Source organism: Apostichopus japonicus, chromosome 9 (assembly GCF_037975245.1).
Source record: "Apostichopus japonicus isolate 1M-3 chromosome 9, ASM3797524v1, whole genome shotgun sequence".
Lineage (NCBI taxonomy): Eukaryota > Metazoa > Echinodermata > Holothuroidea > Aspidochirotida > Stichopodidae > Apostichopus > Apostichopus japonicus.
This window is the reverse complement of record NC_092569.1, coordinates 23145445-23158075: the sequence shown is the minus strand read 5'-3', so window position 1 is coordinate 23158075 and position 12631 is coordinate 23145445. Positions and strand designations below refer to the sequence as shown.

The 12631-nt window shown below is 32.6% G+C and overlaps 1 protein-coding gene across 1 annotated transcript; it reads right to left on the bottom strand.

Annotated features, from left to right (window-relative positions):
• Positions 1-809: 809 nt before the first annotated feature.
• Positions 810-12169, bottom strand: LOC139973947 (techylectin-5B-like). The gene is made up of 7 exons (XM_071980839.1): positions 12077-12169; positions 5734-5779; positions 5112-5284; positions 3618-3885; positions 3143-3300; positions 2408-2672; positions 810-1054 (listed from the first exon to the last, which is right to left on the bottom strand). Exons 1-7 carry the CDS (start codon positions 12152-12154, stop codon positions 810-812), a joined length of 1233 nt encoding a protein of 410 aa, XP_071836940.1. The 5' UTR covers positions 12155-12169.
• Positions 12170-12631: the final 462 nt, after the last annotated feature.

Genomic DNA, 12631 nt, shown 5'->3' with positions numbered 1-12631 from the left:
GTAGCGTGGGGGTTTTCCCGAAGGAAGACAAAATTAAACCTTATAGACGTCAAGTGGTGCATTCCGAGTTATATTTAGACTTTAAATTATACCTATAATTAGGTCTAGTCACTACGACCACTCATTCTGAAAGTTTGTCTGAGTTTGAAAGTGGTGCGGGAGGGGTGTGGTAAATACTAACAACATACTGGGTCCGAGCCTGAAGGGGAGCATTACTACGAAGGTGTGTTCTGTTTCCATTAAGGAAGTCTTGTTTAATATCAGGGTGGATTTCTCATTTTGTATAAATTGTTTTACAATTTAAGAAGAATAGCCTATTCGACAACCAATGGGAGGCGTGCTCCATGATTTCCATTTTTATCCTAACTGTAAAAACAATTAGCTTATCCTGTCAATATAATATAATATAATATAAAGTTCCTTATCTTTTTTGGACTTCCCTGTGTTTTTTTTTTTTAAATATGTGGAGTAGGGGTTGGGTGGGGGGGGGGGGGGACACTTGCCCCTATGGGCACACTACTGTGTAGTAGCATTTTTCGTTTTCATTTAATCTATTTCATTTGCAATATTGCACAAATCGTGTCAAACTCCTTTTTATTTCATTATATTCAATAGTAAGTTTAACGGGAAAATAGATTAGATAAATTAGATAACTTGGAAAAAAATGCGAGTAGTGCTATTACAAATTGGACAAGTAGTCCTTTTTTATTTTCAAATAAAAACATTCAATTCTTCTTAAAATGAATCTCTTGAGTATTTTGTTGTTGATCAGCGACGTAATAGTTTTTTTCTTACATCTGCTTCAATCTCTAGATAGGGCGGATCTTCATCTCTGTAAATTTGACATGATAATTACTTCCGGGGAGGTTATCCCACATGAAATAATATGCGGCATAGATACCATTCAGGTTAGAATGAAGGCAATTATTGTACCACCATGCACCATGATAGTAATTATAATAATAACTAATTGCACAGTTATAATTACTATAAGCATCGTTGTCTCGGTCCTTTGTTGTAAACTGCTGGTTCCGGTGATAACTAAGGCCATCTCCTGGTAGAATGAATCAAATACAAAGACACACCGTCAATATCAATCATCAATATAACTGTTGTACGTCTGATACATGCTAAACCTTGTTTAATTCATTTGTTGTAATTGCATCGCACTAACATATACTCAGATTGGTTGCTTAATTATTTTAACTTCAAATCCAATATGCAGACTTATAAATATAATGTTAGGGTAAACAAGATCTTGCAGTGCTTTTTCTTTCGTTAATAGCTATTATCGGGTCGTAGTGTTATTGACAATATAATAAACCGTATTAGTTGTTGATAACTATTTTATAGTAGTCAGATGTACACACATGACCATAATTCTCTCTTTTATTGCACACCATACTAGATCATTACATTCCAGTGATTATCACTAAGAGACATTATTATGTAGCCGTCAAATATATATCTAGCTGATCACAAATGCGAAAATCGTCATTTTGTTTAAACCTACTAAATAAACTATTTACAGAACGCTCATATATTTTTTCCAGAGTAAGATTTGCTTGTTGTGTTATTGCACTATTAAGTAATCACAATAGTATCGGTGTCTACATTCGTTCGTGGTTTGTTATTGTAAACCAATGTATGAGAGGTGTAATTGCATGTATGCATTGTGATCTTATCTACTTATTTCATTCACTTGGGTTAAAAAAAAAAGTTTCGTGCAATAGAAGTAACCGTTCAAAGCTCCCTCTCCCACTCGCAGAATTCGTCACAGGGAAATTAACAAATGTAAGGATATGTAGATCATTTCATGTCAGTCAGTTATTTACTACTTTTATAGACGAAGGAAGACAACTAATACTCGTCTGTAGATTGATAACTTGAATACTATGAATTTTAATTTTAAATGTGTGTATTGTTCCCTCTTTGGACTGACTTTTTCCTTTTTCTAATAGGTGATACAGACATAATTTTCTTCCTGCCTGTATTTATCAGTTAGTCGTTGATTCTTACTAATGGTTCAACGATGCTTATAATTAGTTCCAGCCGGTGCAATTTTGAAGGGATTTAACAATGTTGACAGGATTGTGGAAATGGTAAACTATAACAGACAACTGTAGGTAGTTTCCTATTTTGATACAATTTCCATTCTCATGCTATTAATTACAAATATAATATATCTTTCATTTGCTTAGCCTACTTACCTTGTTATCTATTTCTTCATCCTTAAGGTTTTGTCAATATGTACTATACTTAACTGAAGTAATATATATTTCTAGAGAGGGGTAGTATCGAACAAAAGATAACTTGTTGGTGTTAACAGTTTGCCATATGTTGTCTCACTATCTAGTAAGGCTAAAATATCATATTTAGTATTAAAGGGTATGTGTAGGCTACAAACCTGCTGTTCCACTGTAGGTCCCAAGACCGGATAACCGATAGTTATCGCTTTCGTCGTTTGTCCTAAAAAAGTCAAACTTGGCGTAGTATGGAGCTCCGTATCTGTTCACTAAGTCGATTCTGATTTCATATCTCTTTTGGTTGGTCAAGTAATAAAGTTGATCATTTCCGAGCCAAAAATTAATATTTAAATTTCCAAATCCTTGCTTGTAGCTGTTCCATCCAAGGTAGAAGTCCTGACTACCATCGACACGTCGCTGGAACACCTTAAAGATTTGAAAATGATAAAAGTAGTTAATAACACAAACGTGAATAATATTTGTGGCCTCCCGGGTGTGAAATTTGAAATGTCATATTCTCAAAATGAACTACCCTCTTAAGGTTATTTGATACGTAAAAACTATTCATCTGGCAAATTAATGAGTTCAAAGGTAGAACAAACCAAACTTCCTCAATCATGGAGGTAAGGAATAAAAAATATGATATTCGCAACAAGCATAAATGTCAATAGACTGTGGTACAATGTAAAATGTTCTTGTATATAAAACGAATATCATTAAGAACAATGACAAAGAAAATGACGAAAATCCAATAAAAGACATAGATCGGTGAAAAGAATGGTTACGATTAAGGTAAGTCTTACATTAGAGAAAAATGTATTCCAGTGCAAGATCTACTAATGAACTATATAGTTCATAATGTAATCTCCGTGCTTATCGTAGGCTATAGCACTTACCGTCCATCCTCCTCCGTCAGTCATGTTACAGTAGACCTCAAATGCTGGCCCGGTCCATCCGGTTGGTTTGATGCTGTATATACCGTTGTTTCTAGAACCATCATCATAAATTTCCTGACAATCTTTTGCTGGTGTCAATGAAGTGAATGTTATGGCATCTGTAAGATAAAATTAATTTGAATTATTATTACATTAATGTTACTCGGAATATATGTTACCTAATGAAGTGAATGAAGTGTTTGATAAATAAAGTTCAGATGTATTCTTTTATCAAAGCGATGGTTGACCATAGATGGAGGTACCAAATGGGCCAGAGAGGCTTGTCAGTGAATCTCCCCTGATGACCCTGCATATCTGTCATCTAATGAAATGTTTGACGACGTCACGAAACAAGTAATCTTCACATATATTAAAGCCTTTTAAGAAATGTGGGTATAATATTGCGTTTATATCTATTTTTTCCGTGATAACTCACCAGTATTCTCTCCAGAATAGTTTCCGAGGTTGACCAGCTTGAAGTGACTAAAGGCGTCACTTATACGGAAATGATCGTAAGAAACCCGAATTAAGTAACCGCTTGATGTGGTTATCTCAATCAACAGTTGGTATTTCTTCTGGTTGGTCAAGAAAGACAACTTCTCGTTGCCGAGCCAGAAATCATGAGAGAGAAACCCGAAGCCAGACTTGTAGCTGTCCCAGTCGCGCCTGAAATCGATGGACCCGTCGAAACGCCTTTGTATTACCTATGGAGAGAGTCGTTACCGAAATGATTTGAGAGTTACTGATCTTTCATTCAATGCGTAATATTTGGCATCCAGCACAGCCGTCTCTGTCTTTAGGTAATTAAAAAATAAATGAATAGCACAATGTAACTTAAACATATATAACATTGTTACCGATATTAGTAACCATAGGCGTAGGAGCCTAATTTGATGGGGGGGGGGGGGGGCTGTAACGACTTGCCCGAAAAATAGAACCTAAATTTTTTGTTCGCTCCGCGCGCGTTCAACATGTTAATGTGCTATCATATAGGCATTCATCGGTTTTACATCACATGCCGATAACCGATGAAAGCCTATTTGACATGCACATTAAGATGTTGAACGCGCGCGGAGAGCGCGAACAATTTTGGTTATATATTCCGTGTTATTACCCTTCCATATTGGTTAGAATTATTGGGGAAGTCGTTTCAATAATAACGATAATAATAATATCAGTTTAACCATTGAAAAACACATTGCAAATTATTCTTTTTTCAGTAGATGCCCGAAAAATTCTCAGCATATTGCCCGAATTTTCACCCCCCAAAAAATGAAAAACACATTGCAAATTATTCTTTTTTCAGTAGATGCCCGAAAAATTCTCAGCATATTGCCCGAATTTTCACCCCCCAAAAAATGAAAAACACATTGCAAATTATTCTTTTTCAGTAGGTGCCCGAAAAATTCTCAGCATATTGCCCGAATTTTCACCCCCCAAAAAATGAAAAACACATTGCAAATTATTCTTTTTCAGTAGGTGCCCGAAAAATTCTCAGCATATTGCCCGAATTTTCACCCCCAAAAAAATGAAAAACACACTGCAATTTTTCTTCTTTCAGTTGGTGCCCGAAAAATTCTCAGCATATTGCCCGAATTTTTTAACCCCCAAAAAATGAAAAACACATTGCAAATTATTCTTTTTTCAGTAGGTGCCCGAAAAATTCTCAGCATATAGCCCGAATTTTCACCAAAAATATTGAAAAACACACTGCAATGTTTTCTTCTTTCAGTTGGTGCCCGAAAAATTCTCAGCATATTGCCCGAAGTTTCACAAAAAAATTGGTTGTGGGGCTGCAGCCACCCCAGCCCCCCCCCCCCCGCCTCCAACGCCTATGTTAGTAACATCGTTAATACTCTTCCAGCTGCTGTGAACATGATTGTTTCAGTCTGACAATTGTTGATAGAAGATCAAGAAACCAAAGACATACCGTCCATCCACCGGAACTGTCAGTGTTATCACAGTAAACCTCAAATGGATCCGGATAACCATCTGGTTTGATCATGAAGACACCGGAAGAGTTATAGGATGAACATTGCTCCTGAACTTCTCTGCAATCTCTCGGATAAGTCGATTGTTGATAGAAGAAAAATGATGATGAACCTAAAAAGCAAAGAAATAAATAAAAAATTGTCTACATTATTTTTTTACTTTGCATTTTTGATATTGGTTTACATATATTGCATACAACACGTTCTTAATTTCAACTATCCGAAAGGTCTCACACTTGTAGTTTTGCAGAAAAAAGTTACTCTAACAGCACAACCTAACACTGCGTACTTTACACAATACATACAAATCTAACATGAGTTATATCGACTGTTTTGTTTAACTGTTAAATTAAGATAGATTTATATTTAAATGCTCCAAAACACCTTACCTCCTCTTCCATTCTCGTCCACTAATACTTCAGGCGAACCACCCCCCCCCCCAAAAAAAGAAAAAAAATCACGCCCTAATGCATGTGTTGTTTACATGATAAATATAATGTAACAAGGGTTTACTATATTTAAATTACATATTTGGAATCAAGAGGGGTAAGCATCACTCACCTAATATCTTTCCATTAGTAGATCCATCACTTGTCTGTTGGGCACTCTAACCGAAGAAAAAAGATATATATATATGTAAATGAATAACAGGAAAGTGACTTTGTTGTTTTAAACAATGGAATAGAGCAAAGAAGCTTTTGGATAGAACATGATTCGAATCAGTGACCTCTGGATATCAAGCTCTGAAAAAAAGATTTCAAACTTTTTTGAAAACAGGTTTTCATTATATTACGGAGTAAATGTGAAATATGTGTCCCATTTACGTTGAGAAGTATTACTGGAAATACTTACTGGGCCTACTTGAATACATCAACTAAAAAAACAAGTAGTGATTGCCGATTGGATAGATTTGGGGATAGCGAAGATGTCAGTTACTCTATGGGTGCAACAATATTGCTATTGAAATTGAAATTATTGAAATTGGTTCATTTAAAATTAGAAAGAAAAATGTATTCCAATTGAAATGAGAGGGCAGAGAGGGGGACCGATGATGAACACAAATTACTCGACTCGCTTTTATCTTTACTTGAGTTGTCCATTTCAAACATTAAGCTAACAAGCTCACACATTCCTCTCTCAAACAACGGGAGTGGGAGGATGAAAACATGTATCGCCAAGGCATGGAGTGTTTGAATCTATTAGAAGTGTTAATACAGATATTTGTAATGTACCGTTAAAAGAGACATGGTATAGGTTAACACTAAACAGAATTCAGATAAACAGCCTAGTTCCACTATAAATAATCAGTACTCATAAATCCTTCGAGGGCTCATTAGACAACGCTCGAATGATAATGAATTAAGATGCAAATTAAATGTGTAGACTAGACTAGCAGATGAAAATGATTGTACTCTGTTGTGTTTACGTTTTTACAACAGTAACTCTTCCTTCTACAATTCTAACTTGCATTCCCCAATCTTAAACCTTCCTGGTTGACAAAAAAATAATTGATATAGGCATTTTCGTTCTTTCTAAACAGAGATCAATCTCAATCTTTGCATTTGAAATTTTACACTGAAGAGAAAGAAATTGATGAGACAGTTAAAGCGAAAATGCACTTATTTCGTTTACATGCTGTAAGAGCTTTATATCTACCAGGAAACAATATAATTATACCTTACTGAATTAAATCCTGAAAATTTCTTATAAGGTTTTTATGTTGCCTTTGAAAACTAAACTATATTATTATTTTTTGGCTGGGGAGGTGTAAGGGAGTGGGACGATTTAACATTTTCGTACCAGCTTTGTTAAACATAACGAAATCACTAAAGTGAGAAAGATTGAACAATGCGCATCTAGTTTCAGGTAATGTTGTAAAGACATATCAACCCTTTTTTTTTAAGTGACAACGGAACCAGAAATAGCAAATTAAAGTATAAATTTGTTAGCTAATGATACAGGATAAATAAATTACGACATATTTTTTAGAAAATCCTATACGTGGCATTCCCTTTAAATGAATTGTTACTATTGTATTTTTCATTAAAAAAAAACAGACATTGCTCCGGAATTTCAGTTTATTTTAAGAAGGAAATTCCTTTTTTTTTACAAACGAAAACGGTGTATTAAAATTCAGAGGAAAATTTTAATGACTAGATAGTTTATGAAAAATGCAAAATCTTCTGCTGGCTGACAACAAGTTGTGGCATTAAAACTTCCTCCATTTTTGTTATCTTACGGTTTTTGTTTTCTTTCTAAGTAACACTTTATTTTGTGTTGTTATAAACAATAAAAAAGACGTAAAATTTATGTATCTACGAGTATGGGATTGGTGTAACTGTTAGTTGTATTCAAATTTAGGTAAAGTCAGGTGCCTTTTTAAAGTTACTATGACATACTCGGTTAAGAAATGTATACCAATAACTAATATTATCGCCAAGCTAACGTAACAATAATACACAGAGGTAGCCTCTAGGTACAAACGTATCGTCAATATATTAAGTATCAATGTTCAGCAATATACTGTCAGTGTTAAATTACAAACATCTCGTCGATGTGATCTTAATTATCAAGAGTCTGACATCAAGAAAAAGAAGATCAAATCAACAAATGTTGAATTTTCGAATATTTAAAAAAATATCAGCCTATTTAGTTCGATGTAAGGTCTTTCCAAATGTATCCTCCAAATGGATCTTTTAATCTAAGTGAGTAGTCGAGAAAAGCTCTCGGAACTAATATTGTTCAAAACCGCAATGAATAAGGTCTTAACATTTGTATAAGACATTTGCTGGAATGGGTTACGATCTGTTGAATCAAGAATAATATTGATCGCGAATCATATTACTTTGTATGATGTATGATCAATACTCATAAAAGTATCAGACAAATAATGATTTTCAAATTTCATTGGAATTAACAGAATTAACAAAATATGTGTTTTCTTTGTTTTTATAGTACAATTCAATGTTTCACATTTACTTAGGATCTCGTGAATTTTGTTTGTAAATAAAAAACATTTTTTTTTATGGTAGGAAATTGTGTGGAATACGCGAACATAACCACAAATCACATACCTTTGTAGATAAATGAAAGTAAGAACAAATATTTATAAGTATAGGCCTACATCAACATTGTTGCATATTACGTTGCGGAATGCTTTATCTTACAAGTATATAGTTGAACGCTTTACTCTTAGTAATTAATTTGACCGTACACTTTTCATCCGTTTCTTAATTTTGTTTTGTCCTGAAACGAAGGTCGCAATTCGCAGCTTACCTACGATTGACATAGCTTTGCACTGGTGAAGCGAGTATCACAGGAACTTAAAAGTTGAAAATATAATGACGTTATAACGTTATGAGGCGATACCGAGCATTACCAAGAATAAGTAGGAATTGATTATTTCCCTAAAAAAAAACTCATATTGACGAGACTGTTTTATGTCTGACAAATTATTGGTGGCCAAAAATGTTTTAATACAAAAAAAAATTAGTCACCGATCCTTTAACTTTAAGTGACAAAGAAAGGGTCCTTTTTACAAAACATTGATTTCGATTTTTACAATTTGTTCTGTTTGAGTTTTTATAGAATATTCTACTTTCTTGAAGCTACACACAAAATATGATTTAATTGATCATATTACGACGAGATACATTTTACGTATGCTGGTCTATTCTTTTATTTTAAATTGAAGAACATGTTTTATTTACTTTTTGCCCTTGTCATCCTTAGCTTTTCTAAGCCTGATTAAGACATTTAATGAAGGAGCAGTTGATAAGAATGAATGTCAATGGCTTTTGAAGTTAAGAAGGTGAAATTTAATCGACGCATTTAAATAGGATCTCGTGAATTTTGTTTGTAAATAAAAAACATTTTTTTTCATGGTGGGAAATTGTGGAACAATACGCGAACATAACCACAAATCACATACTTTTGTAGATAAATGAAAGTAAGAACAAATATGAATAAGTATAGGCCTACATCAACATTGTTGCATATTACTTTGGGGGATACTTTATCTTACAAGTATATAGTTGAACGCTTTACTTTTAGTAATTAATTTGACAGTTCACTTTTCGTCCGTCTCGTTACCAAGACTAAGTTTCGTTTGGTTTCGTCTCATTACCAAGACTAAGAAGGAATTGATTATTTCCTTAAAAAAAACTCTTATTGACGAGACTGTTTTATGATGACATATTATTGGTGGCCAAAAATGTTTTAATAAAAAAAATTTAGTCACCGATCCTTTAACTTTAAGTGACAAAGAAAGGGTCCTTTTTACAAAATATTCATTTCGATTTTTACAATTTGTTTTGTTTGAGTTTTTATAGAAGATTCTACTTTCCTGAAGCTATAACACAAATATGATTTGATATGATATGATTTAATTGATCATATTACGACGAGATACATTTTACGTATGCTGGTCTATTATTTTATTTTAAATTCAGAACATGTTTTATTTACTTTTTGCCTTTGTTATCCTTAGCTTTTCTAAGCCTGATTAAGACATTCAATGAAGGAGCAGTTGATAAGAATGAATGTCAATGGCTTTTGAAGTTAAGAAGGTGAAATTTAACCGACTCATTTAAATAGGATCTCGTGAATTTTGTTTGTAAATAAAAAACTTTTTTTTTTCATGGTGGGAAATTGTGGAACAATACGCGAACATAACCACAAATTACATACTTTTGTAGATAAATGAAAGTAAGAACAAATATGAATAAGTATAGGCCTACATCAACATTGTTGCATATTACGTTGCGGAATACTTTATCTTACAAGTATATAGTTGAACGCTTTACTTTTAGTAATTAATTTGACAGTACACTTTTCGTCCGTCTCGTTACCAAGACTAAGTTTCGTTTGGTTTCGTCTCATTACCAAGACTAAGTAGGAATTGATTATTTCCTCAAAAAAAAAAATCATATTGACGAGACTGTTTTATGTTTGACATATTATTGGTGGCCAAAGATGTTTTAATAAAAAAAAATTAGTCACCGATCCTTTACCTTTAAGTGACAAAGAAAGGGTCCTTTTTACAAAACATTGATTTCGGTTTTTACAATTTGTTTTGTTTGAGTTTTTATAGAATATTCTACTTTCTTGAAGCTATAACACAAAATATGATTTAATTGATCATATTACGACGAGATACATTTTACGTATGCTGGTCTATTCTTTTATTTTAAATTCAGAACATGTTTTATTTCCTTTTTGCCTTTGTCATCCTTAGCTTTTCTAAGCCTGATTAAGACATTCAATGAAGGAGCAGTTGATAAGAATGAATGCCAATGGCTTTTGAAGTTTAGAAGGTCAAATTTAATTGACTCATTCTCTCGCCAAATCGAAGTGCAATATGACTGATTTGCTATTTTTCGCAATTTTTAAAGGATATAAAAATGTATATATGGGTAAACTACATATACTCGACAGAATCTGCAAATCTTAAGAATTATTAATAAAGTTGCTTGAAGTTTTATCATACACTTTGCGAAAAGAACTTTGTATATTCATATGATACATATATCATGTATATTTTCCTTCACTCATTTAAACTTGGCGAATTGGACACAACTGCCAGTCCAAAAATTGTTACGTCTGGCATTAACTTTAATTTTCTTTATCCTCGGTAAATCAGATAAAGTTTACGCTAAATTGGTTACTCAAATAAAATTTAACTTTGTTATATTTTCCATTGCTTAATTGATAGATTACTGTTCACTAAAGAAAATCTTATAATTTAACTTCGGAATACAAAATTGGTAGCATTATAGTAAATAATAAGTTTCAATGTGAATTGTAGTCGACGGATGAAAACTTGAAGTCTTAATATTTTAATTAAAAACATTTTTTTTCTCGTTAATTATAATAAAGTTAAGAAACTGAAGCGAGATATTCAAAATATGGGCATGTAAATCGTAGCTATAACGTTTCTATTAATATAATTAAAAATATCGTAATTTGATATAATATTTTAGGTTAAACTTGCATTTATGACAGTCTGCATTATGTCTGATATCATTTAAAGTTCCGAAGTTGTACCTGTGAGGGAGCGTTACCATTTACAGGTTAAGTTATTTATGAATTAATAAAACAACAAGAGCATCTTATTGTATACAACTTTTATACTTATAATATTAAAAGAACTTTGAATGTTTCACTCCAAGTTTATGTCTTAAATGTTTCTAGAGCGTTAATAAGTTACTATTAATATTAAAATAAATTTTCTTATTTGAAAAACAACCCATCCTTATTATTCGATCTTTCATCTAACACCTTTATTTTACATAAAGAATAGTGGCTTCTTCAATACATTGCAGAACGTCTAAAAGTTTACGCTTTTAATTTCTGGGATAAATGTAAAACATAGGAACTTGAAAGCATGAGATTTAATCTAATTTAAATCTAATTTCAAATATCTTTGCAAACAATATAATAAATAATGATTTTTGAATATCTTTTTTTTTTTGAAATCTTGATTTGTTAAAATATAGTCGAAAAGGAGTGCTGTTAAAGATTTAATAGATTTTCTTTGGGTTCAAGTTCAAAAACCTTTTGTGGGGAGTTAAAAATAACTTGAAAGTACTTAATTTAATTTGAATAAGGTATACCCGATCTGAGTTAACTCTAATCACTGACATATATTTTGCATTTATTATTACTTTGCTGAATTTTTTCCACGCACTTTTGATACAGACCATCATTTTTGTTTCTATACAGAGATGAAAATTGTAATCTGTAATTTGAGGAATTATGATGTCTCCATTTCCAATATCTTATACCATCTTTTGAACAATCATAACTTTACTGAAAATTTCTGTTACCGAGCAAGTACATTGGAATACCTATACTACGGCATATGACCGAAGATTTAAAAATATATAAAAGTACTAGAACTTACCGATTCACGACAAACGAGGCAGCTAGTTGTCCAAAGAAAAAATAAAACTTGAAACATTGAATAAAACTTGCTGATCATTTTGACGAAAGAGTGAAATATTTTCTGGTGACTCGCCCTTCTCTGAATTCAAGTTGATAATGACTTTCACCTCTGTCGATGACATAACGTACCTTGCATCGAGTAATTTAGAATGTACGGTAGAAAATACAGAACATTGTTAACTTATTTGGAAAATGCATTGTAGTAAAATGATAGTTTATAGCTCTTACTTTACGCTAAAGTTTGCCTCTTACCCGCGTCGGTAGACAGAAGAACAAGGAAGTCAAACCTTTTTGGACACGGATATTGAGACTACTTAAATAGTGCAGTACAAACTATGAGTCAGCCATCTTGATATGATTCTTTCCCTCGTGATCTCTTTCGGAAAACACAACTGTGATTTTCGGTTAAGTCCATAACGTAAAGCTATATAGCCGTGGTTGAAATGAATATGATTTAAATTACTTTAATTAAATATTTCTGTATTCAGATTAAACCTTAACTGTAGAGAAAAGG

Coding starts and splice junctions, on each gene's coding strand:
- LOC139973947 (XM_071980839.1), bottom strand. CDS start 12,154: ATGATCAGCAAGTTTTATTCAATGTTTCAAGTTTTATTTTTTCTTTGG. Junction 5,780..12,076: donor GCCTCGTTTGTCGTGAATCG/GTAAGTTCTAGT, acceptor TTCTTCGGTTAG/AGTGCCCAACAGACAAGTGA. Junction 1,055..2,407: donor GACCTACAGTGGAACAGCAG/GTTTGTAGCCTA, acceptor TCATTCTACCAG/GAGATGGCCTTAGTTATCAC.